Source organism: Rhododendron vialii, chromosome 9a, assembly GCF_030253575.1.
Source record: "Rhododendron vialii isolate Sample 1 chromosome 9a, ASM3025357v1".
NCBI lineage: Eukaryota > Viridiplantae > Streptophyta > Magnoliopsida > Ericales > Ericaceae > Rhododendron > Rhododendron vialii.
In genome coordinates, this window is record NC_080565.1 from 2,308,131 (window position 1) to 2,335,531 (window position 27,401).

General features: G+C 38.6%; 3 protein-coding genes across 6 annotated transcripts; all 3 read right to left on the reverse strand.

The window, feature by feature from the left end:
- Nucleotides 1-6,094: 6,094 nt before the first annotated feature.
- Nucleotides 6,095-14,174, reverse strand: LOC131301931 (uncharacterized). Of its 4 annotated transcripts, XM_058328443.1 has the most exons (12): nt 13,967-14,165; nt 12,779-12,920; nt 11,531-11,719; nt 10,984-11,172; nt 9,638-9,822; nt 9,407-9,502; nt 8,787-8,832; nt 8,046-8,152; nt 7,768-7,893; nt 6,876-7,674; nt 6,597-6,845; nt 6,095-6,487 (listed from the first exon to the last, which is right to left on the reverse strand). In XM_058328443.1, the coding sequence occupies exons 2-12, from the start codon at nt 12,789-12,791 to the stop codon at nt 6,351-6,353; spliced, it is 2,136 nt and encodes a 711-aa protein (XP_058184426.1). In that variant the 5' UTR covers nt 12,792-12,920; nt 13,967-14,165; the 3' UTR covers nt 6,095-6,350. The 4 variants fall into 4 exon arrangements, with proteins under 4 accessions (XP_058184426.1, XP_058184425.1, XP_058184423.1 ...); XM_058328442.1 differs by having other exon boundaries at nt 6,597-7,674; nt 10,984-11,160; nt 13,967-14,174; XM_058328440.1 differs by having other exon boundaries at nt 6,597-7,674.
- A 6,424-nt stretch (nt 14,175-20,598) lies between these two features.
- LOC131301933 (CBL-interacting serine/threonine-protein kinase 14-like) lies at nt 20,599-22,106 on the reverse strand. The gene has a single exon (XM_058328445.1). The coding sequence runs from the start codon at nt 22,029-22,031 to the stop codon at nt 20,775-20,777; it is 1,257 nt and encodes a 418-aa protein (XP_058184428.1). The 5' UTR covers nt 22,032-22,106; the 3' UTR covers nt 20,599-20,774.
- Nucleotides 22,107-25,354: 3,248 nt separating this feature from the next.
- Nucleotides 25,355-26,452, reverse strand: LOC131301641 (F-box/kelch-repeat protein At3g06240-like). Its single transcript, XM_058328016.1, has one exon. It carries the CDS (start codon nt 26,450-26,452, stop codon nt 25,355-25,357), a length of 1,098 nt encoding a protein of 365 aa, XP_058183999.1.
- Nucleotides 26,453-27,401: the final 949 nt, after the last annotated feature.

A 27,401-nucleotide genomic window follows, 5' to 3' on the forward strand; every position in this document is an offset into this window, starting at 1 on the left:
AGTTTCTTCGTTTTTCACTCATTCAGTAACCCAATCAGAATGCAAAAAACATTTAGCAAAGCATCGGATTATGTCAAAACTTTCAGTGAAAGATCCCAAGCCGTTGGGCTGGTTTGCCAATTGGAGCCGTTACCAACTTCTTTGGGAAGACGTTGGGTGCGCTGAATTACGATGATCGGCGGAAAAAGAAGGATTTGTTTGCCTTTAGTTTCTTCGTTTTTACTCATTCATTAACACAATCAGAATGCAAAAAACATTTAGCGAAGCATCTGAAGATAGGGAAGTGGACAAGTTACTAGGATAGTTGTCTTCCCAGTCTCTTTGGGAAAACCACGAGTGTTCTTGATATGCAAAAGGAATGATTTGCCTCACTAACCCGGCCGCTAAGTTTTTAGATATACCAGTACTGCGATCAAAAGGCAACGCAAAGATATAGTATAGTAGGTTTGTGTGAACAAATAGCCTTTGACAGAGCTCAATAGAGAAAAAAGATTCATGTAGCCGACCTCAAGTGATTGGGACATAAGGCTCGGTTTGGTTTGGTTCACTGTGTCAATTGTTTGTAAACCCATATCAGTCCTAAAGGTCCCATTCATACAAGGTGCAGTAGTGCTGTTGAAATCGTTTCATACAAATATTGTGACCTATTTAGACCAAAAAAACAACGTGGCTGTTGATATGGATACTCTTTCACTACGAAGCCCTAGTTGAAGCTTTGTGTTTCAATGTATTCGTACTATCGGTTGTAGAAAGCATTGGCCCATCACATTGTATGTTGATGGGGGTTAGGAGGATTTAAACTCCCAGCATGAACTAAGTCTTTAGCGCTCTTTACCACTTGAGCTAGACCTCAGAGTCAGTACTTCGCAATAAGAAAAAAGGTCATCGCCACATCGCGCCACGAATGAAATTTTCTTTGGCAAATCACACTCGGCCTTCGAAGTTTTTTTTCTCTCTCGTCACAATTGGGTCTTGTTTTTTATTGTGACACTTTAATTTTGTGCATTGTGCCACATAAGGACAATTGAGATATCGTGCGTTTGATTTTCCTACAGAAATGATTATGTGGAGTACACAGAGAAATTTTTTAACGGCCAACTTGGTTTTCTTTAGAGGCCGCATAGTATTATGATGACCTAATCTTCTTCACTACAAATAGCTGTGCCTTCAACTATTGATACTTTGACTAGTCATGTAACGACCCGCGACAACTGACCTACTTACCCTTCGCCTAAACATGTGGCTCACTCAAAAAGTTAACCTCAAGTTATATATCCAATATATAGTTGGTCACGTTTCATTACATACCGCTTCCTAAATGTTTCCAATGTGGGATCGCAACGCCTTCGTTGCGTCCCCACGGTCCATCACTCTCATCCACCAAGCGATGTGAGACAAGTACCCGTTTAAGCACGGTAAGTTTCTCAAACTTGTTTCATGTGGGATACGCCCAAGCACGACAGCACGTTAAGCTTTTGTTGGGCCCACCCAAGCACGTCTCCTTGGGGGACCCACCTCACACTTCCGGTGCAAGCTCTGATACCACTTGTAACGACCTGCGTCAACTGACCTACTTACCCTTTGCCTAATCATCAAAAGGTTAACCTCGAGTTATATAACTAGTCGCTTTTCATTATCATTATATACCACCTCGTCGCGATTCATTATATACCACCTCGTTATATGGGATTTTATCTTCTATTTGTGTCATTCTTGTTACCGAAGGGTGTAAATCCTTACGTTAAAAAGAAAAAGGGATGTAAATCTATAAACTCAATAGGCTTGTAATTCCCTTCGGATCGCGAAAGGGGAGTAGAAGGCTTTTAATATATGCAAGTCACTGCCACTCCTCAACCACAGCTGCGAGTCACTTGCTCAGTATGCCATTCATTCACCCGGAAAACTTGTGACTCGTCGCAACCAACTTACAACCCAAGCCCACGCATGAATTAAGGTGCGAAGCCGCAATACATGCGTTTATGACCTAACTCGAAGTTGAAATTTGAACTCATCGCTGAGTTTCGCGGTTTCAAAAGTCTCTGTTTGAGAGACTGGTGACATCATTGACTTACTCTAGTAAACTGCATTCGAATATCTTTAAACTGACGTCCGATAATGTTTATCTCTTGAGAGTACTAACCTTGCCTTCTTCAAACCCTCCTAGCGCTATAAAAGGAAGGTAGCTCTTCTAGTTTGATCAATGCATGTGACCTTCAGTGCTAAAACTCTCCAGTGCTCCACTATCCCACTCTAACCTTAGGATACTTGCTCTTCACTCAGCATGTCGTCTACACAGCTCCTCCCATTAGACCTTCGTTTCCAATTTCCATGTTTTTTTATTTAAATATAATTTGGCACTAAAGATCTCTCCAGTATTGCTATGCCATATGAGTTACTAATGTGGCAAAGGGGCTTTGACGGTGGTAGGGGGTTCTACAGAGGGCTTTGGACATGGAGAGGTTTTACTTGGTGTTGTTTGGTTGATGGAGGTGCCCCTCGGGGTTGAGGGTGGTAGGGAGTTTGAATGATAAGTTGCAAGAGGTGCTTTCTTTAAGGTGGTGACAGTGGTGGTAGTGGTCTTGTCGGACATATGGAGGTGGGGAAGATGGTGGTTGTTTTGCATATGTAGAAGAAAATTGGAAATGAGTAATTTCAAGCAGAAATTTATTCACACGAGAGGCATGTGATCTGTTTGGTTTTTGGCCTTGCTTTTTGCCGACTTTTTTGGTGCCGTCTTTTTGCCTCTCTTTTTTTTGTCCCTTTCTTTCTTCCCTCTCTTAATTCTTATTAGATTTGGCGGAATCGGGAAAATATAAAATTGTAGATCAAAGTTGAAAAAATTTCATAGAAGACAACTAAAATGACCTAAAAAGTCTGTCTTCCCCATGTATACCAACTTTTTTATGGGTCTTTTCCGTCGTCTTATATGAACTTTTTTCAACTTTGGTCTATGTTTTTATACTTTTCTGATTCCTCTCATAGAAACGAAAGATGTGATGTAAAAAACTTCACCCAAATCTAATAAGAAAGAATTTAGAAAAAACAACCAAAAAGTTCGCGGCAAAAAGTTAGGGCAAATGGGGCCTAGCGTAAACACTGTTCCGGATTGCACTTACTCAACATTTAGTGAAGGTTAAGGTTGAGACAAATTAACAACAAATTACAAGGACTATTGTTGCAATTTTTCCTTACAAGGAAACTGAAGCATTACATAAATGCATTACACACCCCGCATAAGGTTTTACTTGAAAGTATTTATTAAAATTGAAACCGAAGAAAGACTTCTTGAAATGATTCCAATGGTTCCTATTCTGTTTTTTTTTTTTTTTTAAATTTTTTTATTATTCATCTCTTCCACTTATACTCGGACGTCTACCAAGCTATATTTTCACCTTCCCTCTGACTTGTTGCATATGTAGCTTTATTCCTTACTCCAAGTGGGGAAAAACCATAGCATTCGGAAATGTGGGAAAAAGACCTAGCGTGTATTATTCTTGTCGTTTCGGCCCTCTTTCCTTCACCTACTTTGGGCGACGATGGTTCCAACAGGGTCTGGTTTCGATGCAGTCATAACTGGGAATATAGCTACGATGAGTGCCTCCAAGGTGTAAATCAACGATGTTGTGCAGAACTTAAACTACATGATAAGAATTGTGCTTTCAACTACTGGTGGAATCCTTTTAAGGCCTGGGCTCCTTACAAGCCTGCTTGGGAAAAAGCAGGGTGTGCTGATTTGAAATAACCTTATTAACTTAACTTAAAACCACGCCATAGGGAAAAAACTTGGTTAAACGAGAAGCACGTTGATGATCTACGACATGAGTGTAAAGCAACATAAAAGGGATACCTGAACTCATGTCTGGAGCTGAAGTTGGACCGTATCGGCCTACAAAAATCATTCAATTTCTGCAATTTTTGATGTGTTTGAATTCTCTTTCTGTTAAAGTTCCTGGATCAAATAGCATTCCAGATTATGTAAAATCATACACTAGAGCCTAACATAGCTAGTTTAAGGGGTAATTTAGCATGCCATGTCGTAATGAGTATCTCGATGCAGGTTTGTTTCTGGGGAAAACATATTTCTATTACCAACCCTGGACACGCGGTGGAAACTACCAAGCTGGAGCCGGTAGGGGCAGGTGTGCCGTGGAATGCAAGATATTTCTTCTCTGAAAATGTGCAAGATTTGTGGTGTAATAAAGTAAATTTGAAATTTGTGTAATGTGGCCACACTCAGGGATTGTTATTTTTACAAATTTTAGATTATGTACAATTTTTATGGGTATTAACCATGTTGATTATGTCTTCTAATTATGTTTTAAGTGTTCTTCTCTCTTATCTATCACTAACTATGGTGGTAAGGTGAATGAGACCGAAACTGAGGTCCCACCATATGTGGATAGTGTTAGGAGTATGTTTAGCCCCGATAAGAAGCTATGGAGTCTCAAACCTATGCATTATCCAACTAAGTCCGAGTTTTCAACTACTGATCCAACCCCTCATTGGTACCACATTGAACTAGTAGGCACAAGTCTGCACTATAATCTTTCAAAAGGTGTCAAATAGAATTAATAATCATTACTTAATTTGAAAGGAGCTGTAAGTCGCGACTTGCATAATTTGTTGTGTGCATTTTTTTCATACTCCCGTTTTTTGATCAATTACTGGAGTGTAATTTAGTACATAAGGAGGTATTAATGAAAGGGAAATGATTTTCATACTCCCATATTTTGATCTATTATGACACTTCATTTTTGTTGTGTGCATTTTGTTTGCTAAAAGACAAAAAAAAGTGTGCCATAATAATAAAATGGAGTGTGAAAATCATTTTCTTGAATGAAACTGCAATTGATGAAGGAGCAAATTGAAGCTCTGTATCAAGGTTTTGTAAAGGTTGTCATCTTTTTCCTACTGTAAAATCCGTTCTAATTCTCTGGTTTCCTCTCTCCTCCCACTCACTCTTTTTTGCTGGAGCAATTCTGTTTAAATTTCACAAATGCTTCCAGTCTTTGAACCATCGTCCGAATACGGTCTGTGTAGAGAATTCTGCTCTAGCTTGCATCGAATCCAATTTGATCAGCATAAGTGCTGAATGTTGGAAGAACCTCATAGAAGTCGATGACCGCTGCGTGCATCAGTGGTTGAAGTTTATGAGCCCTTTTCAGGCCGTCTTCTGTCAAAGCATGGTGTTCGAAATTTGGCCCCAACCATTGACAATACATTTCAGTCCAAAAAAATACACTTTCGATGACCGGTCTCTGTGACCAGTATTGATTGTCGCGGAAGAAAAGGTCATTCATGACTAAATATGGGCTTTTGGCGATGAAAATTTTAGTCACCGAAAGTGCAATTTTCCTGTAGTGAAATTTTAACCGGTTGACAATTTTCCTGGAGCTTGTACTTCTTTACTTGTAGCAGATTTGTAGAGTTCTAGTGATACGTTCCATATCAGTGTATTAGAAGTTTGAGCTGCATGTAATGGATCAGTCCTTACTATTGAATAACTAGGGCTATTTTTTTGACAAAGTCAAGTGTTAGGACTAGTTTATGTACATCTCCATTAATTTTAGAAGCCCAATCCAATCACCCACTTACGGAAAGCTCAATTAAAGCCGGAGCAAAGCTCATTATGGAGGGACCCCATAGGAGTTGATAACTCTTGAGAAATTTTAAACCTGGGAACTTAAGAGAGACCACCGCCGAAACCTTTTGAGCTATTGTTCGTCTTCGATAAATTATTAGGCCAATAAAGAATGGATCAACGTCACACAGTCAAGTGGTGTGAAAATCATTCACTTAAATTTAGCTTTCATTGTATAAATGCCAAGTGTATGAACGTATCGAACTAGCCCGCCAATGAACTTCCAAGTTCTTTGTTTGTGTTTTATAGGACATTAGGGTTTTAATGCTCAAATCCGTAATGAATCTACTGATTATATGTTTCAATTTGGATTTTTTTTGGCGGTTGGGACTTCTGACAAGAGTATACTAAATAAAAAAAATTAACTTCAATAAATATAGCCAGAGCTTTTAATTTTCAACAAATGCGTTTCTTATTTTCTCTTTTCTTTTTTGCTTGATGGGACAGTTCAGATTTGAGTAAATCCAAACCATTTATTGAAGTAGTAGTCGATCCAGATTTTGATTGATTGGAGAGGATCCAATTCCACAAAGAAATTGAATCAGGTTCAATTTTTAAGAAAATTAGTCCAGGAGGGAAAAAAAAATGTCTAACCATAAATGGGTACCGATCTCATGAAATGATTGAAACACGACGAGAAAAACTGCAATGGCTCATAACCAGGGGATGATTTTGTGGTGAATTGAGAATATATCAATGACAGGAATGGCTACAAATTTCTATACCCATTGGAACGCAGACGCCGCCTGGTGTTTGGCTCTTGTCGAGAAGACTTCTGAATAATACCAATCGGCTTCTGAGCTGGAACAGAAAGATGTTTCGTAGAAGAACAAGACGCATTGTCACCTGAACAAAGATGTCGCAATGAAGAGTTTGATAACAAATTTTTCTCAAGTAATCAAGAAGAAGAAATTTAATGGAGCTCAGTCTCACTATTTGCTAGATATGTATGTACCTCCCCATTGTCCCCAACCATCTGCAGATTGCGTTCCGTTTGATCGGATGGGTTCAGGAAGAGTAGCCTGCTGTATTCCTCCCCAACCTTCAGTATCTTGCAACCCTTTTGGTTGAATTTGGTCGAGTTGAGTAGATACATGTTTTGGTCCCCAACCTTCCACAGGTGTTCCTCCCCAAACTACAATAGATTGCGTCCCCTTTGATTTTACTCGACCGAAGTGAACAGACACATGTTTTTCTCCCCAACCTTCCACGGACACGTGTTTTTCTCCCCAACCTTCCACAGGTGTTCCTCTCCAAACTACCGTAGATGGCACCGCTTTTTGTGGAGTTTGGTCGAGGTGAATAGACTCATGTTTTCCTCCCCAACCTTTCGCAGGTGGTCCTTTACGAACTGCTGTAGATGGCACCAGTTTTTGTTGAATTTGGTCAAGGTGAATAGACTCATGTTCTCCTCCCCAACCTTTCACAGGTGGTCCTCTCCAAACTACTACAGATTGCACCGCTTTCCGCTGAATTTGGTCGAGGTGCATAGACTCATGTTGTACTCCCCTCGAAACTACAGAAGATATTTGGTCGAGGTGAATAGACTCATTTTGTCCTGTCCAACCTTCCACAGGTAGTCCTCTCCAAACTATGGTCGATTGCACTGTGTTCGGTTGAATTTGGTCGAGGTGAATGGACAAACCTTCTCCTTTCCAACTTTCAATAATCGTTCCATCCCAACCTTTCACGGGTGGTCCTCCCCAATGCACAATTTTTGTCAGGGTAAAAGGAGTAGTTCTCTCTGGTTCCCCCCAACCTCCTATAGTTCGCATCTTTTTTGTCATGGTAGGATCAAGAGAAAGATGAGAATCAACTGTTTTTCTGTCAACGTTTGTGGTACTTCTGTTTTCTAGAGCGGGTATACATTCACTACCAAATAACAGTGCCCTTAACTTGCTTCCTTGGATCTGGCCATCCATGAATGCAGAGACATAATATATGGAACGATTGATTAACTTATTGATCTTTTCTACTTGCTTTTTCCCTACTACTCGGGCAACATTAAGAGATCGATCAGTGAAATCCTCAACCTGTGAGGACCAGAAATGTCATGCGTTAGGAGGCATTGAAAAAAAAAACCCGGATGAAACTTAAGAATGTTCCAACCAAGAAAGTAAAGTTACACTTATGCAGCCGAATTTAGAATCCGGTTTCTTTTTTGATGTTGACTCCCATTTTTTGAATATCCAAGATCCTTCATATATGCTGGCACACAGGCCTTTGGGCCAAAGTTTTTCCACTGATGCAAGCTGCAATAGACATACCATCCCAAGATGTCATATATTTCACACTTAACAATCATACCTTGCATGGAACCAAAATTATGTACGATATGAATACCTGCAAACATTGCATGCGGTCATAATTTAAATCCATACGCCGCAGGAGGTACAGTCATTACCTTGACAAGTAGGGTAATAAAGAGCTCCCCCAGGGATTCTTTATTCATTTTTCCGAAATCCAAAAGATTATTGATCATCTTTCCCACAGCTGCTGAATCAATCCCATCTACAATCAACCAGGATGACACACCACTATATGTCATGAACAAGCAATTTAACAAAGTAAGGTGAAACTTTCCATTGGGCAGCAGCTGATAAAGAACCTAATAATCCAGACAGACTCAAGAGCAACTACATGGTGAGGTCCTTGGGTCAGTGAACTCAAGTACCAATGAAAAGAGACTATAATGCAATCAAAATATCAAAGGGAAATTAGGATTCAAAAGAGAGAAGCAAATCCTAGTCTAAGGAGATGAGCCCATAAGGGTACAGAGAGAAACTAAGTCTCAATCAATGTATTTCAATATTCTTAATAATCAAAAGCTACCAAATGAAAGACCAACTCCTCAATTTATGACCCTAATACCAGTAAGGAACCGAAAATGACACAAAGACCCTCAATTCTACTTCATCAGACTATAAATTCAATAGGAAAACATGTAGATCGTGTAGAAGCAAGGTGATGAAAAAACAGAATCATTTGTTGGTCGAGAACTTGTTTGGATCGTATCAATCACTTTCAGACATACCATCCAATGATAAAATATGAGGTTCTTGTCTAAAGTCGCGGAGTTCCTTTCTTTCAATGAAATTATATGACAGACAACATGTAATCCTACATCCAGTGGAGATGGTATTACCTTCGAATATTGCAGAGAAAGGAGGTAATATAGGAGGATCACGAGTCTGCAGTGCAAACATTAATATCAGACCAAAAGGGGAAAAAAACAGGAAACCACAAATCAATATAGAAGAGAAACACAAAGACAGAAACACCACAAGGGAGAGGTACCAAAATGCCTCTGATATATCTTGAACACAAATTTTGGGTTGTTTATTGGAGATGGTGAAGATGGTTCTATTGTCTATGGAGGAGGATACCTCCATTTTATAGAGAGGCTAAGCTATGTTGGGCAGCTCACCTCTCCCGGTGTCCTTGTTTAGCCATTAAATAAATATAGTATCATGCGCCTATGTCCAATTATGCTACCACATCGAGAAGTCCATTGCATCGGGCAAGAACTCTTCTTCAACCTCAATGTAAGCTCATGTGCAGAAGGAAAATGTATTTTCCCTCTAAGAACCTAAACCATTGAGGTTACCTAATGGTTCCAATCTATGTTCATTTCCTGCTTATTCCAGTTCAAGGCACTTTGATGCAACTTTTGATATTTCACTCCTGCCCAGTAGACATAACATCAACGGGAAAGTAAGATATAGTTTGCGATGACGCCCTTGAGATACGATAGCATACTCATACCTGAAGATGGAAAGCTACTAATGATATTATTGATAAAGAGTTCAGAGTTCGATCTCTTGAGCTGTTAATCCCATGTGCTTTTGCCCAAGCTTTCATCTGTAATGACAAAATGCTGATATAAATAAGGTCTGTGCCCACAAGATGATATCGCGAATTGGTGAGGTGAAGTGACGTTATCATAAGTGCAACAATCTAAACGAGGTTGAGAACAAAAGAATATCATTAAATTACCAAAAAACATAGTTTCTGAAACCTTCCATCGATTGAGGAAATCATGCGGACAATCTGGGATTTCAGGATTCCGTCTCTATTCTCAATTGAAATGTCACATTCAATTCCAGTTCCTCGATCAACAATTTTAAGAATGGGCACATTCGCAGACAAGATTGGCTGCACACTAGAAAGATGCCCCTTCCCTATGGCATAGAGTCATAGACACATCGATTAGAAGTATCTACACAAAAATTGTACTAAACAAACACTAAAAACATCAAGAGTTACATATGCCCTAAGACACAAGAATTATATATCCACTAAAACTAAGATCCTGCACAAGTCAAAAAAGGGATCTACAGAAATCACAGAAAGAACCTTAATACATTGTAGGTAAACAAACACAGCACATACTAATGTGCAGGAAAAATCATCGTCAAGGAAGATATAGAATCATAATCATAGACATCATAAAATAAGAGCAATGAGATCAGGCAAGAACCTAAACCATTGAGATAGAAATTAGCAATTAGCCAGGTATCAACTTCCCTAACCTCAAATATTGGCAACACGTTCACCTGGCCTAAATTGACAATGAAATCATTGCATATGAGGGTAATTTAGTTCGGGAGTAGTATATCACATGATGGGATTTTATTGTCATTGCCTATGAGATTTTCGTCACTGATGAGAACAATTCTTCCTTGCATCCGAGGATTTTCTATCTTTGTTCGTAGGACACATTTAATACTTCAAGCCATATATAGAAACTTAACTTGATTAACACATGGCCGAAGTATTCATTCCCAAGTTATGAATCTATATAACATACAGCAATTTACGGATAATGTTCCAATTACTTCAAAAGTTCCCTTTGTTTAAGATATGAACTACGATCTAAAAAAATCTTGAAACAATAGTATACCCAGGGCTGAGGGAAACAATCATGCTCCCGATTAGTGAAGAAAGATAACAACATTAGAATAATTCAAGTGACATCATTAAAATGGAAAACAGACTTCAGTTAGTGAAAAGAATAATATTTATACCAAATTAATGAAGCATAAATCAACCACGACTCCTTTCCAACCATCCAAAATTTTTGGGATGAGGCATTAGTGTCTTACAACAACAGAAAACGTCACTACTTAGATAACACCAGTCATCAAAAAACAATAACACAAAAGTTGTTTCATAGATGAGAAACTGAACTACAGGTAGTTAACATAATCACATGCTCAATCTTGTGCAAAGGGTAAATGTTAAAATGCATCAAGTTCATTAAAAATTTTGCAGGAAAAACCTTGACAATTACAAATTACCATCCAAAAAGAAAGAAAAAAGAAGGATAAGATATTAATTACTTCGAAGGGCATATAACTTTTTTGCAAATTTCCGAAGACTTTGTATCTTCTTCTCTTGGGGGAAATCGCCGTCCTTGTTAGTAAAATTAACAGACAAATCCAGATCACTTTTGGGACTGAAGATATCCATTAAGAAAGAGCCGAATTCCTCCACGACAGGAATGTCGTCAGAATTTCCTGAAACAAAAGCTAAAACTATGATTAAATAGTACACATAACTGGTCTGACTCATATTAGGAGAGGGATGAGCTAGAAAAGGGATCAAAATACGGAATGTGACACATCAACAGACGAAAGAAATTCGTAAATCTATACAGTACAAGAGACTTCATCGCGTTTCACACGGTAATTTCATGAATTCAAGGACTTGCATTTAACAAAAACTTCCACCATGGATAGTTTGGTAAAGCACAAACAATGATTTATGGTGCAATGTCGAAGGTGAACGAATATCATCCTACACCAACTAGTGCAAATAGCTTGCATATTAGTACATCTTAAATTCAGGAGACATGCGTTCGAAGATAAAAGAGCTCAGCATAATTACCATAGATTTCCTTTGCCATTGCATTAAAGACTCGAACCAAATCTTTGCGATTGAAATAGTCAATTGGCTTTGGATGACAAGCTGCATAGACATCGAGAAGGATTTCCTCGAGTGCAGGAATACGTTCAGAGTTGATTTGGTTCTTCTGTGTTCCCTTCAGTTCAAGCTTCTTTACTTTCTTAAGTACACCTGAAATCAACCATCAGTTCTCCTTTGAACATTAAACTGTCATTCAAAAGAACTTCACAAATTTAATGACATATTACTTCAAACAAAATAATTTGAGTGTACCCATATTCCAGATAATGTATAGTTTAGCAAATTTCAAACCTAACAATTCAAAACCCATTCGTCCCATAGTTCTGCAACACTGGCAAGAAAAATAGAATTTGTCCTAGCCAAAAGACAAGGAACCCTGCATGCATTGGAGTAGGTATTCTAAACAGGCATATTTATGTGCCCAATCTTTCGCCTATGGAAACAAGCTGACGTACTAAAGGTGGCAAGAGGACTACAATTCCAGACGAGACATCTTCATTGATGCTTCGGCTGAGGATTATGGTTTGTTGGTGCACTGATGAGCATTGAAGGAGCATATTGGATGTTTTCATACTTGCACTGATATCGTGGAATGCAAACACTAGGTCTATGAGGAGTTGATGACAATGACACACACCTGGAGAGAGAGATTACCATCTCATCTAAGAGTTCTTGATTGTGTTGACAGAGCACTAGACTTTTAAACAGCTAACAATTAAGTTTAAGTCATATTAAATAATAAATTGCAAATCTAAAAGATATAATATCATATAACATTCTTTTATTCTTGCATTAAAACTCTCTCTGTATATGTCAAATCACATAATGATATGGTGGAATCGAGGTAGCTTGCAAACAGATACCAAGCCTAGGTATTTCATCTCAGAAATGAGTCCTATAATGTGGCTCCTCGTGCAATTTGTCCATATCAAGAAAGTATAGGTAATGTGCACAACCATTGGGTTTGCAGCACAATATGACTTCTTTGTATCTCCCTGACTCACTGAAAATGTTCATCAAAATACTTTGGACCAGTTCCCCAACAGCCTCTATAAAGCCTCCCAACCTTGATTAATTGCATAAAGCACCAACAAATAGATAAATAAAAATAACAACTTCGGATTCCTGGCCGATTTCGGCACTCGTTAAAAGGGGTAAGTTAGCAGATCTTGAATCGACGTGTATACATGAGTTCTTTGGATTACGCACTTTTCTTTCCCATTCCCCTGGCTAGGGCCCAGAAGACTAATGATGAAGAACTTCAGCAGCTGAGAGTCTGAGATGTTCCCATCCAAAAAAATGTACGAAACTTCGATACTACCTGTGTCACTTCATTACCAACCAGTCCAATCTGCATAAACAAGATAAAGTGGTTAGTGTTAGATTTTAGCATCTAGTGACTTTACAGGAGGTATCACATCCCATCAAAACTGGAATATGTGGAAGGATAAAACAACTACCCACTGGTTCTCTGGTGATTGATACCTTCACACTTAGCCATATACATACTCTCATTCAACACTTCCCACTACCTAAGGGATACAATTTCCCTCTGTGTCATCAAAGACAACCAGTGTGTTATTGACGCAACGCAACTAACTCAAGGAGAGGAGAGAGGATGAGAAAATTAAGAGAACTCTCTGGTCCATTCAGATTCAATTGGGACAATTCTGCGAAGCAAAGGATTGGGTTGGTTCTGGGTTCGGATTCACTCTAAATTCGGATGAATTACACTTCACCATATTTTCCTTTTTTTCTAATTTTCTTACATAGACCAGGTATTCATCCTTGTGAGTTTGCCCTAGGCAATGTTTAACATTGAAACTATTTATGGGGATAAAAGAAACAATCACACCAATTCACGCAAAAATCGAAAGAGACAATCCTCCATATATAGTTTCAATCTTAAACAATACCCTTGATAAACCTATTTAAGCACCTCCAAATCCGTACCACAAATTAGAAAGGGAGAAGAGAAACTGGAAGAAAAGCCAGAGGATAGAAAGCTCTTTTACCAAGTGGGCTAGTGAATTTGTCACGGTTCTTGATGCTGGGAAACTTTTATGCATATCCAAATTCCACCAATTCACAACCCCAAATGGGCTTTGCTCATTGCTACGGCCGTTCGAAACCTCTCGGGTGCTATCGGTTCGAAACCTCCGAGTAAGCTAGCCCGAACAACTTAGTTATAAAAACAAATTCCACCAATTCACGCGAAAAGAGAAAAAAGAAACATAGAATCTTCCATCAATAGTCACTTTTAAACATCAAGAAATCATCAACCAATTCACATAACTATTTAAGCATCTTCAAATCAGTGCCACAAACTAAAAATTGGAGAAAAGAAGTTGGAACAAGAACTGAGAAGGAAATGCAGAGGATAGAAAGCTGTTTTACCAAGTGGGTTTGCGAACTTGTTACGGTTCTTGATGCTGGGAAATTTGCATGCAAATCCAATCCTCAATAATCACTGGGGGTAAAAGTTGGAATTCTTGTTTTTGTTGTCTCCACTGGTTGCGTCAGTAGCAGAGGAGAGAGAGAGAGAGAGAGAGAGAGAGAGAGAGACGGAGAAAGAGAGAGACGGAGAGGGAGGGAGGGAGGGACGGACGGACAAGGGTCAACGCTTGGATGTAATTAAAGGTGCATATCCGGCTGGGAATTGACTGAAGCCGTTGCACGGCGTCGTTTTTATTTGTTAACAATTCCCAAGTTCAACATGCGAGGTTAAAGGAAAAGTTGAATGGCCCTTCTCAAGAGAAAAGCACCTTTGCTATTGGTACATGCATATATGTACGTACGTCGAATACATACCCATCTCAGGTCCAAAATAATTGATTCGAGCCCCTCATTTTGTTTAAAATAGTTTGTTTGGGGCTCTTGTAAAACATAAACTCAATTCGAAATCGGTAAAGACATTTACAAAACATATAACTTTGCTTTATAATCCAGACCTGGATTATGGTCTGGATTATAAAGCAAAGTTGGATGCTTTAATTTGTAAACATTTTTACCGATATAAGATTGAGTTTATTTTTTACAGGAACCCTAAACAAACCATTTTGAATAAAATGAGCGGCTCGGATAATTTTTTTGGGACCCAATATGGCTCCAAAACACATATGTACGCGATGTATGTACCTATGTGTATAAAGAAAATAAAAGGAAATTACGAGGAAAATGAATTTCTCTGGTTTGGGTTCAAGAGGAAACAGAAAGTCTAATGGTACCGACCAAACCTCCACGGATCGCCCATTCGGTGGTCAGAAACGGCTCGGTACGGCTGTCGATACGATTTCCGTTGGCTAATGGTTGGTACCATTAGTAGGACTCCAAGAGGAAAATAGAAAGAAAAGAAAATTTTGAACTTTATTCTCCGTTCAGTTGTGGTGTAGGAAATAAATTCCTAGAAAAAGTAAGGTGAGGTGAAGAGAAAAAAAAAGTTATTTTTCTATATGTGTTCTCTTAAAAAGAATCTTGCAGGAAAATTAGAATTTTTTCATTTTGGCAAGATCTATTTTGCAAGAAAGTGTTTTTTAGTGAGAAAGTTGAAATTATGGATCATACAATTTTTCTGATAACTGAACACATAGAAAGTTACAAAAAAAATCATTTTTCCATCATTTCCATGCAAGTGAACGGGGCATATAAATTCAAAAGTTAGTTGCTTCCCATCATCCAAATCTAGAAGCTTTCCTTTCCTCAATCGTTCCCCTCTTGAAAGCTTTCCTTTCCTTCCGATTTTCTTTTTCTTTTCCTTAAAATAGGAAGCAAACGATCATTAAGGAAAAAAAATTATTTTCTTTTCTTTTCCCCCGTTTTCCCTAGGTTCCAAACAGAGCATAAGAAACTCTCGCAGCACCTTCGAGCCATCGGATCGTGCATCCGACGGCTCGAATCTCATTTCGATAATAAACGACTTTCGATCGTTGGTTATCGAGATGAGATCCGAGCCGTCGAATGCATAATCCGACGACTCGAATGTGCGCAGCATGGTACTAGGCACCTCACTGCATAACACCAATCTAGAAAAATGGTTGTTAGAGTATTTCCAATAGAATCTCAAAGTCGTGCAATTTTTCAGTGCCTAGCGAGACCTGACCCAAGAGGTGAATACACCTTTTTTATTTTGTTTTTTTCCGTTTGGAACCTCTTTCAAAGCTCATTGAATTGATTTATTTCAATTTTCAAATCCAACTAATTTAAAGTAATTTTTCTTTTGATATTCATAATTATGAAAGTGAATTGTTGTATTTAATCATTACGCCACAGTATAATTACGATTCGACTCCAGCTGATCCACGGTCGAGTTAGTGACCCGTTCACCCAATCACTTTTTCGGTTTACTATGATTTCTAGATTTCGAAACATCAACCCAGAAGTCCGAAAAATCTCCAGATCGAATTTGCATAGCAACCAATAATCAACAAAACTTGTTCCACTTAACTTTAAGTGGAATAAGTTAATTTTGTCCTTCTTTAAATTTTTTTTTGGTTAGTTTTGCGTTAAATTTTTGAGACTTATTCATTCGTCTCAACGAGAAGAATAAAAAAGTATAAAAATTTTACTTCTACCCAATCATTTTAGAAAATAACCACTTTTTAGCAAAATAAGTCAAATAAGTTGGCTTTTTTTTTTTTGTGTGCTAAAAAGTGATTATTTTCTAAAATATTTAGGTAAAAGTAAAATTTTTATATTTTTCAATTCCTCTTGTCAAGAAGAATTTATAAGTCACAAAAGCTTAACACAAAATTAACAAATGTAAAAAAAATTTGAATAAAAACAAAAATACTAAAATTGCTAAAAGTTGAGCGAAATTGGGTGTGAGTTGGATAAAGAAAGAAAATGGAAGTCCTGCTTTTTAACTACCGGTAACTTGGTGTTCCGGTTCAAATCATTTTGCCTTGGTCCCCTTCGCCGGATTCTAGCGGTTGTGCCATTGGTCTCATTTCAGTCATCCATTGTCATGTTTCTCCATGACAGAATAGAAGTACATGTGTGTTTTTGCATAATCCGAGAGTTAAAAAAATGTCATGCCGTGACATCTTCCCTCGTACATCCCACAATGCACGAGAGGAGATGTCTTCGCTGTACCTTTTCATTTAGTTGATCTCACAATGAGCCAGGTTGAGCAACCTCCTTGACCACCTGTCCATCCTTAGGGGGACATCTTGGGGCTACAAGAATTTTTGTGTTGACATTCTTTCTATCCCATCTTCATAAACGAAACTTAAAGGTCCCGTTAGATAGATGAGATTCGTAAAGAAATGTGATTAAAATTGAGATTGGTAATGAGAATAGATTGATAATGAGTATGTTTGCTTGGAATGTGATTAGATAATGAGATTGGATTGATAGAAAAAATTGGTAATGAGAAGGGGTTATGATTGAACTATGAATACCAAGTCCCAAGAGGTATTACTAATACCCCTAAAATTCGGCTTCCCCATCCCATGTGATTCACAATCCGGAGCCATTTGTGTTACCAAATAAGGAATTAATAGTCTGAAGAGACTATTAGTCCAGTCATATGGCCGAATCAAGTTATCAAATGGGGCCAAAATACTTTTGCGGTTGGATTCCACCCTATTTTAGTACCTCGAAAACTCACTTTATTGATATATAATGAGTCTTGATCCGATTTAAAATGAGTGAGTACATGCTAGCATTTTACCGAAAAGAATTATTTTTTGAACCATTGAAAGTAAAATGGTCACGTTATTTGATGTAGAAATAATTTTTAATCCAAACTACTTGTGTTAGAAAGTAAATTGAAGAAGCTTTCCAATAGTTCAAACCACGCACAAATCGATGTTCTGGAGTGTCTGGGTTAAGTCCGCAGAGTTTGACCTATTGTGCACCTTTACTGTGCCCCAGGCGCCAGTTTATTCATCAGGGCGCATTCTCAAAGCTGCATAACAAATCAAACTTTGCAGGCTTGCCCTAGACACTTCCTAATTCTTATTTGCGCGTGGTTTTAACCATTAAAAAGCTTGTTCAACACTGTAGAGACCCGTATTTTCCAAAAATGGTTTAATGATTTTATAAATACTAGAATACCGAATAATGAGAAATTTGTGGATTTATTTGATTTGGATCTTAAATGATAGAATTGTAACTTGAGAGAGTGGGTGTGTGATTAAAGGATATGGGGGTATAAATAGGGGTGTGTGTATGCAGGAGATTATTTCATCTCCTTCTTTCTCTCTCCCTCACGTCTCCTCTCTCTTTCTCTCTAGCCGGCCATACCTCTCTCTCCTCTCCCTCATCTTCTCTCCTCAATTTCACCTCCATAGAGTATGATTCCGAACAAAGTCTGAGAATTAAAGTTGTTCTACGGAACGAGGGTTACCTATCCATCCAAGAAAAAATTACGATCGGATCACGTAGGAGTTTTGGTCTCGCTCGGATCTTTGGGGTTTTGCTCAAAACCCATGAGATAGGGATTTCTTACTCTCTCTATGTGTTTATGAGGTGATTATGTGCTTGGATCGTGCCTTGATTCATTGTTGTTGTTGTTGGGATTTTGTCTTTCGAAGTCTGAAAATTCGCTGAAAAACTCCGGGGTATTGATACCCTAAAACGGGGTATTGATACCCCAGCCTTTTCTGGACAGCAGCCGTCCAGGTATCAATACCTCATATTGGGGTATTGATACCCCCCTGTTTTTCTGGACAGTTTTGACATGTCTTGCTCTTCTCATACTCGTTTGAACCCCGATCACTTTTAGCACTCTTTAAACACTTTTGAATCGCTTCTAAACTTGATTGTTCGTATCTCAAAAGATTTGTTGACCAATCGATCTCCTTGAGCTCTCGTCATAACCTAGAAAAGTGTAGAATTAAATGGTTAGGATACTCGTTCATTATTTTACGCTTTTGGTTGATTGAAGTAGATGTTGTGGTATGTCTTAATGATCGATATAGACTTGTTAAGCGTTATAACATGACGTGATGATTGGTGAGTAGAGAAACGTACAATGGAGGCATTATTGAGTATCTTTGGCCGTAAAGTATGTCATAGGGTTCATCGTTGGTCGATGGGGTTTTGCCTAATGGTCCGGAAGAGAATAGGGTAACTCATATCTTCATACATCGTTTAGATGGATCATCCTATGTTCATTTGGTATTCGTTCCATAGATTCTCGTTTAGAACCTAGCGGGCAGTGTGTCGGGAGTCGTTGTGGGATTGGTACGTGACGTAGGGCGTCGTGATAGACTTTGAGAGATAACGTGACCAAATGTGTTTAATGATGTACAAAAGGACATGTGTGTGAGTTTAAAATGTATTGAATAACGACGAATGAAAGAATGTGGCCTTGAGAAGTGTTGCCTTATTGTATTCGGATTGTTAATGCTTATACATTTGTGTGAGTTGTGAATTTGAATTGAGGGTCCTGCAACGCAAGGTGTGGTAATGCGGAAACCCAGGTGGAAAGAATTCACTGTAATACAAGGGGTGGTAATACGGTTGAAAGTCTCGCATGATGAAGGAAGTTATGATTGGTTATAGAAGTTCGTGATGTTGTTGAGTTGTTTGTTGCTCGGGATGGTAACTGTTGAACAAAGGAATAAATGATTGATTTTATCAAAGTTTTGAAAAGAAAGAAATTTGGTTTTGGAAAAAGGATTTCTATGAAAAATCCTCCGGTATTCCTAAGCGAATCAACGGTTCCGGTATTTGGGCACAAATCAACGGATTCCGGTATTCAAGCAAATCAACGGAGCTTGATCCGTGAAGGTCGAGAGTTTTCTCAAAGTTATTTTGGCAACAAAAAGGAAACGTTTTTCTTTTTTTAGAAGAGGCTTGATGGTAAAAGGTAAGAAATGAGGAAAATAAAGGTGGCAGTCATTGAGAAATCTTAAAATGATTTGAGAAAACGGTATTGGGTTGATTAGATTGATTTGTGCTTAAAGCTGCTCCTAGTTGTTGTACCAATGGCAAGGGATATCCATAAGACGTATTGAATTCCTTAGTCGCTGTTTGTTGGTTCATTGTGCCTTTTGTATCTTCGATCGTCTATTGGAAATCATTCATTCTTGTGGCACGTTTCATCGCATTTACATATAGCTTGGGTATAGAATTTTCTACTGGGCTAGTGTAGTTCAACCTATCATTTTCAGGTACATCTCAAGGATTTTGACGCGGAGTGCATGCTTGACTTCATATCTTTTGAAAGCCATCTCGAGAAGTGATTCTATGATCTTTTGAAAGGATTAAATTGTAAATTCATTTGAAGTTTTTTTTTCTTATTTCTGATATTATGTAACCTCTAAATTTACTGTCTTTAACTAACTATAGAGTTTGGGCCGTAGTGCCAATGTTGTAAATCTTTAAACTTGAAAACCTAGTTTGTTAATGATTATTTGGAATTCTCTCTTTGGGTATTATCTGTATTATGTGAGGATCATTTATTAAAATAGATTATTTATTTATGTTAAAAATCAAGGGCGTGACAAACACAAAAATTATTTTTACATCAAAAGACGTCACCGTTCAATCTCAGTGGGTCAAAAAAACTATTCATTTTGGTAAAACACTCGCATCTCTCTCATGTTTAATCACGTGACGAATTTATATAATGATAAGTAAGATTTTCAAAGTATTAAAAGATGATGAAAACAAACAATGAAAATGATGGAGTTTAGTTTATGATAAGTAGGTCAAAAGGAGGTCGATTCAAAGATCATCTTAGCTAAGACTAAGATGCGTTTCTCCGTCCATCTACACATTCTAAATTTCATTCAACACACGCATCCCTAATTATAAGGTATTTGTCAATGCCGTAAGAGTTTCACAGAATTCATATTACGCCATGGTACGATTACAACTCCAGTACTCCTGCTGACCCGTGGTCAAGTTATAGTGACCCGTTCACCCAATCTTTTTTTCCGTTCACTCTGATTTTTGGTTTCAAAACATCGACACAGAAGTCCCAAAAATAAAAAACCATATCAAATTCGCTAGTACAGTGGCAATCAAAAATCAACAAATGAGTGGGATAAACAAAGACAACAGAAGTTTCGCTTTTTAACTACCTGTAACTTGCGGTTCCGGTTTATAAACAAAAGGAGATATACTTATTACGGAGGTGCTGCAAACAATCAATTAACTTTTCTCCAAATTTTTTTTATTAAAATCAAGACCGTTCAAAACACTTTTGAACAATCACGATTGTGTTTATAGTACCTCCGTAAAAAAGATTTTCTCAAACAAGAGTACGGAGCTGGGTTCTAAGCTTATCTTTCCATAACTCAAGACTGGGCGCATCCTCATTCTCACCCCTCCTGATTTCAACAATCACCAGTTCGTCCGTTAACCGGTGAATGTCAACTGTAAAAACGATATCCCCATTTGGCCCTTGCACCACCTGCACCGCAAAATCCTTCTTCCTAACCACCGTCATCCTCCCCTCCTCCGCCTCCGCCACCTCCACGATTCTCCTGACTATTCTCTCCGGTGACTCTGCCGAAACAAATCTATCCACTCCAACGGAGCAATCCGGTGAATCGATCAAACAGGACAGATCCAGACCGTGCGACAAGGAAATTATATCGAATGCGTTTAAGAAGTCGTACTGTTTGTTGCTGTCGTCATAATCTTCGAGACCAAATAAATCATCGGAGCTGGTTTGGATATGTCGGTAGCCTTTTTTGAACCACGGGTCATCGATGATCTGGTCGACTGTGATGCGAGTGTTTGGATTTGAGTCCAGCAGACGATGAAGAAGCCGTTTGAGCTCAGGAGACATCCATTCAGGACACCGAAACTCGCCTTTGAAGATTTTACGATACAGCATTATTATATTCCGATCACTGAACGGAAAGTAACCGGCGTTCAAAGCGTAGAGTATGATTCCACATGACCAAATGTCCACCTTGGCGCCGTCGTATCCTTTATTCGCAAGGATCTCCGGCGCCAGGTAGGCAGGGGTCCCACAGAGCGTGTGGAGGAGGCCGTCGGGTTGGATTTGAGCCGTCACGGCGCTGAGTCCGAAATCGGTCACTTTCAGATTCAAATTCTCGTCTAAGAGGAGATTCTCGCCTTTCAAATCTCGATGGAAAACGCCTCGGGAGTGGCAGTAACCGAGAGCGGAGATCAGCTGCTGAAAATACTTGCGGCTGACATCTTCGCTCAACCGTCTTCCTTTGACTTTGGTCCACAACTCGCCTCCCTTGGCGAATTCAAGCACGAAGTAGATCTTCGTCTTCGTCGCCAAGACCTCCAAGATGTGAACGATGTGAGGGTGGTGCAGCCGATGCATGATAGAGATCTCACGCTTAACGTGCTCCGTTAAACCTCTTTTCAGCACGTTCTCCAGGCTCATGGCCTTGATCGCCACGCTCTGCCCCGTCTTGAGGTTCCGGGCGTGGTACACCTTCGCGTAGGCTCCTTGCCCGAGGAGCTTTCCTAACTCGTACTTTCCGAACAGGATTTTTTCTCGTACATTGCCGTGGTCATCCATAATCAGCCGCTCGAAATTCTCGGCAAAAAGTAAGGATGTTCAAGAGATACTTCTTTCACAAGAGACCGAGAGAGAGAGAGATGCGGATCAAAAAAAGAGAAAAAGAGAGAGAGAGAGAGAGAGAGAGAGAGAGAGAATAGAATCAAGTTAAGAGAAGAAATTCTAATGCTACAGGGCTAAGGTTTGGTGGGAGATAATTAAGGTGTTACTTTTTGCCTTTATTTTAGTCAACAAAGGGATGGAGCCGTCAACGTTCTTGTTATTGGCCGCGCAATTGTTTCCAGAAGACTTTTCCCTTTCTCAAACGTGTATTAACCAAGTTTACGAGACGTGTGGGACTTGGACCAATAGAGTCTGGTAAGCATTTACCATTCCTCATGGGTCTTATTTACGTAGCTATGTAGTTTAACTAGTTCTATTTTACATAGCTATCCTATCCTATCCTATCTTCTTTTTTTTTCCCTTTTTTTTTGCCAAAAATAGTATGATAACCAGGAGGTTTAGATTTACAATCTTTTCACTCCAGTGTCCACAAACCACGATGGCGATCCTTGATCATCAGCCAGCATTTCGACAACCGGATGCCCAAAACCAACTAATGAAATTCCAACAAAAACCGGTAAGAAACAGGAGAGAAACACTTCACAAAAGGGAGGAGGTCTTCACAAATAGAGCCCATGTCAATCGTCCAGTCCAGATAACTAAAGCCTGACCGGAGAGGAAAGAAACTAAATGAAAATCAGAAAAAAAAACCAAAAAACCTAAGGAAAAAAAAGGAAAATCTCATAATCAAAACACAACCATCCAACGCTCCCACTCCGACAAACCAAGCACGCACCAAACGGACATAGTCAACCACATCCGCAAACTCCTAACCACTTCTCTTGGAATCAAACTTGCCAATGAAAACTGCATCCACTCGGATTCTTTAAAATTCTCAACAAATAGTAATCACCAATTAATTACTTCTATTTTGGGAAGTCTTATCTTCTAAGGATGTTCAACAACTAGAAGTTCTGATACGTGACGCTTAGATGATACTTCTTCACAGAGAGAATATAACTTTGTTTGGAACTTGTGGAAAAGAAAGGAAGAAGAGAGAGAGAGAGAGGGGAAATATAAAGAAAGCGTCTTCTCTTGTTTGATCGTAGAAAGAAAATAATAGGAAATTACGAGGAAAATTCACAAATGAATTTCTCTGGTTTTGGTTCAAGAGAAAAATAGAAAAGAAAGAAAAATTTTGAACTACCTTTTCCTTTATGGCTCCGTTCAGTTGTTGTAGAAAAAGTAAAGTGATTGAAGAGAAAAAATAAATTTATACTTTTGTGTGTGTTCTCTTGAAAAGAATCTTGCAAAAAAACTAGAATTTCTTTATTTTGGCAAGATCTATTTTGCGAAAAACTGTTTTCTAATTAGAAAGTTGAAGCTGTGGGTTATATAAATTTTTTGGTAACTGAATACACAGAAAGTTAAAGAAAAACTGATTTTTTCATTATTTTTCATTATTTCCGTGCAAGGGCATATAAATTCAAAAGTTAGTTGCTTCCACCATCCAAATCCAGAAGCTTCCCTTTCCTTAGCCGTTCCCCTTTCTAGAGCGTTCCTTTCCATTCTATTTTCTTTTTCTTTTCCTTAAAATAGGAAGCAAGCGACCATTAAGGAAAAAAATTTATTTTATTTTCTTTCCTCCAGTTTTTTCTAAGTTCCAAACAAAGCATAAGAGACTCTGGAGGTTGAAGAAAAAGTTCTGAAGCTGCCGGGGCTAGGGATTTTTTGTGATCATTTTAAAGTTAATTTCTCTAAAGAGCATCTCTAACCCATCTCTAAAACACTAAAATGGAGAATGTATATGACATATTGAAGGGAGATTTTGTGCATTTATAGTTTCACTTTTTGCACTTTATGAGGATTTATGACGGAGCCATTGTACCTTTTAGATATTTGGGTCTCCAAATTGTCTTTGGTTCTCCAACTATGGAGACCCTAATCTAATTTTGGAGAAAAAATCTCTAAAAAATATGATGAATCCCTTTTATATCCTCAGTTAGTATTTTTGGCCCCTGATGAAAGGAGTAGTTTAATTTTATTGATATAATGGCTTTTATTTTTGATTGTTTAACTCTGAAAGAATCCCTTTTTTCCTGTGAGTTTGGTTTTGTTAAATGTGATTGTAATCGGGTTGCACATTGTTGTGATCAAAAGGCTCTTTTGAATGGTTGGTCTGATTTGTGGACTTCTATTTTGCCCCATAGAGTTTCCAACTGTTCGATGTTTAGACTTTTATGCCTTTCAAATTAATAACACTTCTCTTCTTTTATAAAAAAAAAATGGAAGGAGTAGTTTATTAATACAAGGTAACTTATCCACAAGGAAGAGCATAGGAACATTAGGGGTCACTTCCATCCATACATCAAAATCTACGTCAAACGGTACATTCTCAGCCACAGGGTGTGCTACCCAGCTATCGATTTTTTGCGCTTAATTGTATTCAAGCTTCTTGAACCAAGTAGCAATAGCATCGGCCCCGATCGGGGCCTCAAAGCTTAAAAAATCGACTCAAAAGGAGTGAAGAACTCGACCTGCAGCACTCCTTCCAACATCACTTCCGAGTTCCGCCTGATACAAACTCCAGGAACAACCTCCCTCGCTACCAGTGATTCATCGTGAACTACTGATCCCTTACCCTTAAACTTCTTAGAAAAACCAGCGACATGATAAATTTTGGAATGAGAAAATATAAAATTTCAGATTACTTGTTGAATGACTGCCTAATATTTTCTAGCGGGAATGGACTCTGCTTCTTGATTATTAGAGACGAATCATGCAAATGATGGACTAGAATTACATGTTTCATACCGTACGGTTTCATCCAGATCCTACTCATCCCCAACAGAACCATTTCGTAGAATGCAACTTGAAAAATTTCAGTTCACATATTCTTCTTTGTGCATGATCAAACGTGTATTAACCAAGTTTACCAGACGCGTTGGACTTAACCAAGAGGGTCTGGTAGGCATTTTACCTGTGTGAATTCCTCAGGGTCTTATTAACCCAGCTATGTAGTTTAGCTAGTTCTATTTACGTTGTTATATATCTATTGTATCCGATTGGGAAACTAAAAGGAAACTGTGGATACTTATCTTGCGTATCCGATATGTGTTGAAAGGGTATCTGTAACTTTGCTTCATAGCTCAATGTACATTTCTGTAAAAGAAGTACTTCTTGCCTTCATGCATAAAAAACAGAAAAATACAAAAAAAAAAAAAAAAAAAGGATGATCACAACCTAATGAAATAAGCCTTAACATTATCAAAACTAAACCCTTACACTAATTCCATTTCCTCCTCCTCCTCCTCCTCCTCGAAATCTAACATTGCATCACTAGAATCATGAATTCCTTCATTAAGCAAAACTAGGCTCTCAGTGTAATTTATCACATCATGCACTCCATCCACTCCAATCTCCTTAATTTCTTGCCTTTCCATGTCATACGAGTACAATTCCTCATTGTTCAACCTGCCAAAAAGAATTTCACCCTCCTTTAGAGACGGTAAAGGGTATGATAAACTCTCAATAGTATGTAGTCTTATGGTATGCAACTTAGTCCAAAACTCTGCAACACCATAGTCCTCCAACACCCACAAGTCCCATGATACAACGCCCTCTATTATTTTGCAGTTGACAAAATAAGCAAGTTTTTCGCCTACTACGGAAAGAAATTCACACAGGTGGCTGGTGGGAAGGGGAAGGTCATATCCAGGGATCGGTATCTCTTTGAAAACCTCATCCTCCATATGGAATCCAATTATCAAAATTGAGTAAATCGGATTGCCACTCTTTTTTCGTGCTATCCAATGGACAGCTCCGTTAACAGACGCAGGGCGGCAATGATTTGTCATGACACATCGAACGCCATCACCTATCCACGTCCTCCAAGAATTTGTGCTCAGAGTGTAGATCTCGACTTTTGGAGAGCCTTGGACCTTGTCGTGAATAAGTCGAACGACCTTATAATCATTAGCTCGGGGGACGAACGAGAACCCGTGAGCTAGTTCGTAAGAGGAACGAGATTGGAAGCGAGGCTTCGGCAGGATCTTGAATTTCTTGATTGAAGGATTCCATAAGAGAAGGACACGAGAATATCCCAATCTCGCTCGGTTACTCATAAAGAGGCAGAGTAGGCCATTACAAGAACCAATGATCATGTAGGGCCATCCCTCGATGATATTTGGAACTTTGAGTTGCTTCTGCTCCGTGAATGTTTTGCAACAATATAATGAATAAAAATGTTTGTCACCAAAAACTACTTTATAGGACTTGAGGAGAGAAAACAACGATTGTCGATACCGGTAGAACAACCTTGCCGGTTGATAAGAAGTTGGTTGTTGATGAAGAAAGGGTCGGCAATTAGGGAGCGCCATGATTTGCAGACGCACATGCAGTGCCTCAGTGATTCGACAGGGAGTCTTATGAGGATATCGGTCACGGTTTCCATGGGCAAGCTCGCGAACTCTGACATGTCTTGGTTGAGGTTTTAACTAGTGGCCGTTATGCTATGGATTGGCTGGTTCCTGATACGTATGGGTTATATGTACCTATGGATCACACACTAAAACTGCGACGAACTCCTGCAATAGAGTGAGGATCGAGTTTCTTCCTCAATTTTACGGTGCATGCAAAAGCTCGAATTGCCCTTAAATGATAGAGAAGGAGAACTATTGAGAGAGAGTTTCTTGGAACTCTTTTTGATCTTTTTGTTTATCTCTTGTGTGTGTATTATGAATATTCTGTATGAATTATATAGAGAGAAGGGAAAGTCTTCAATACACACCCCTTTAAGGTGTGTACCATATGCACCTATTGTGTGGTTCATATTGTGCCACCTCATAAAAAATTACTTGTAGGACCGGTCATTCATAACATTTTATTTCGTATCGTAACTTTTATACTAAAAATTCGTAACTTTTCAACAATATGATTCGTAACTTTTTTGCAATAGATTCGTAACATTTTGGGATTCATAACATTTTGGTGTATTTTAATAAGGGTGTATATGATACACACCCAAATAAAGGGTGTGTATTGTAGCACTTCCCGAGAGAGAAAGAATCCTGAATGTTTTAGAAGTCTCTAATCCTAGGGTTACTTTAATCTCTTTTATCTTATCTCCAAGATAAGACATGACTCTCTAATATATGGGTCAACGCATAATGCCCATATGGGCAACCCGATTTGGTCCTGGACCCGGCCCCAAATTCCAACACACGCATACATGGAGTATATAGGAGTAGTACACGAGAAGGCAAAACATTAATTTGTGTGATGTCTTGGGTTGAACTGGTCAAGAATTTTAGATTCTTTAGGAGTTGT

What these genes read in the sequence shown, in the direction of transcription:
- LOC131301931 (XM_058328440.1), bottom strand. An exon ending in AAAGTTATATGCCCTTCGAA is followed by an intron (nt 9,823 to 10,983) that starts GTAATTAATATC and finishes TCTATGCCATAG; the next exon opens with GGAAGGGGCATCTTTCTAGT. An exon ending in TAGTAGCTTTCCATCTTCAG is followed by an intron (nt 8,833 to 9,406) that starts GTATGAGTATGC and finishes TTTGCACTGCAG; the next exon opens with ACTCGTGATCCTCCTATATT.
- LOC131301933 (XM_058328445.1), bottom strand. Translation starts at nt 22,031, where the DNA reads ATGGATGACCACGGCAATGTACGAGAAAAAATCCTGTTCGGAAAGTAC.
- LOC131301641 (XM_058328016.1), bottom strand. Translation starts at nt 26,452, where the DNA reads ATGGCGCTCCCTAATTGCCGACCCTTTCTTCATCAACAACCAACTTCT.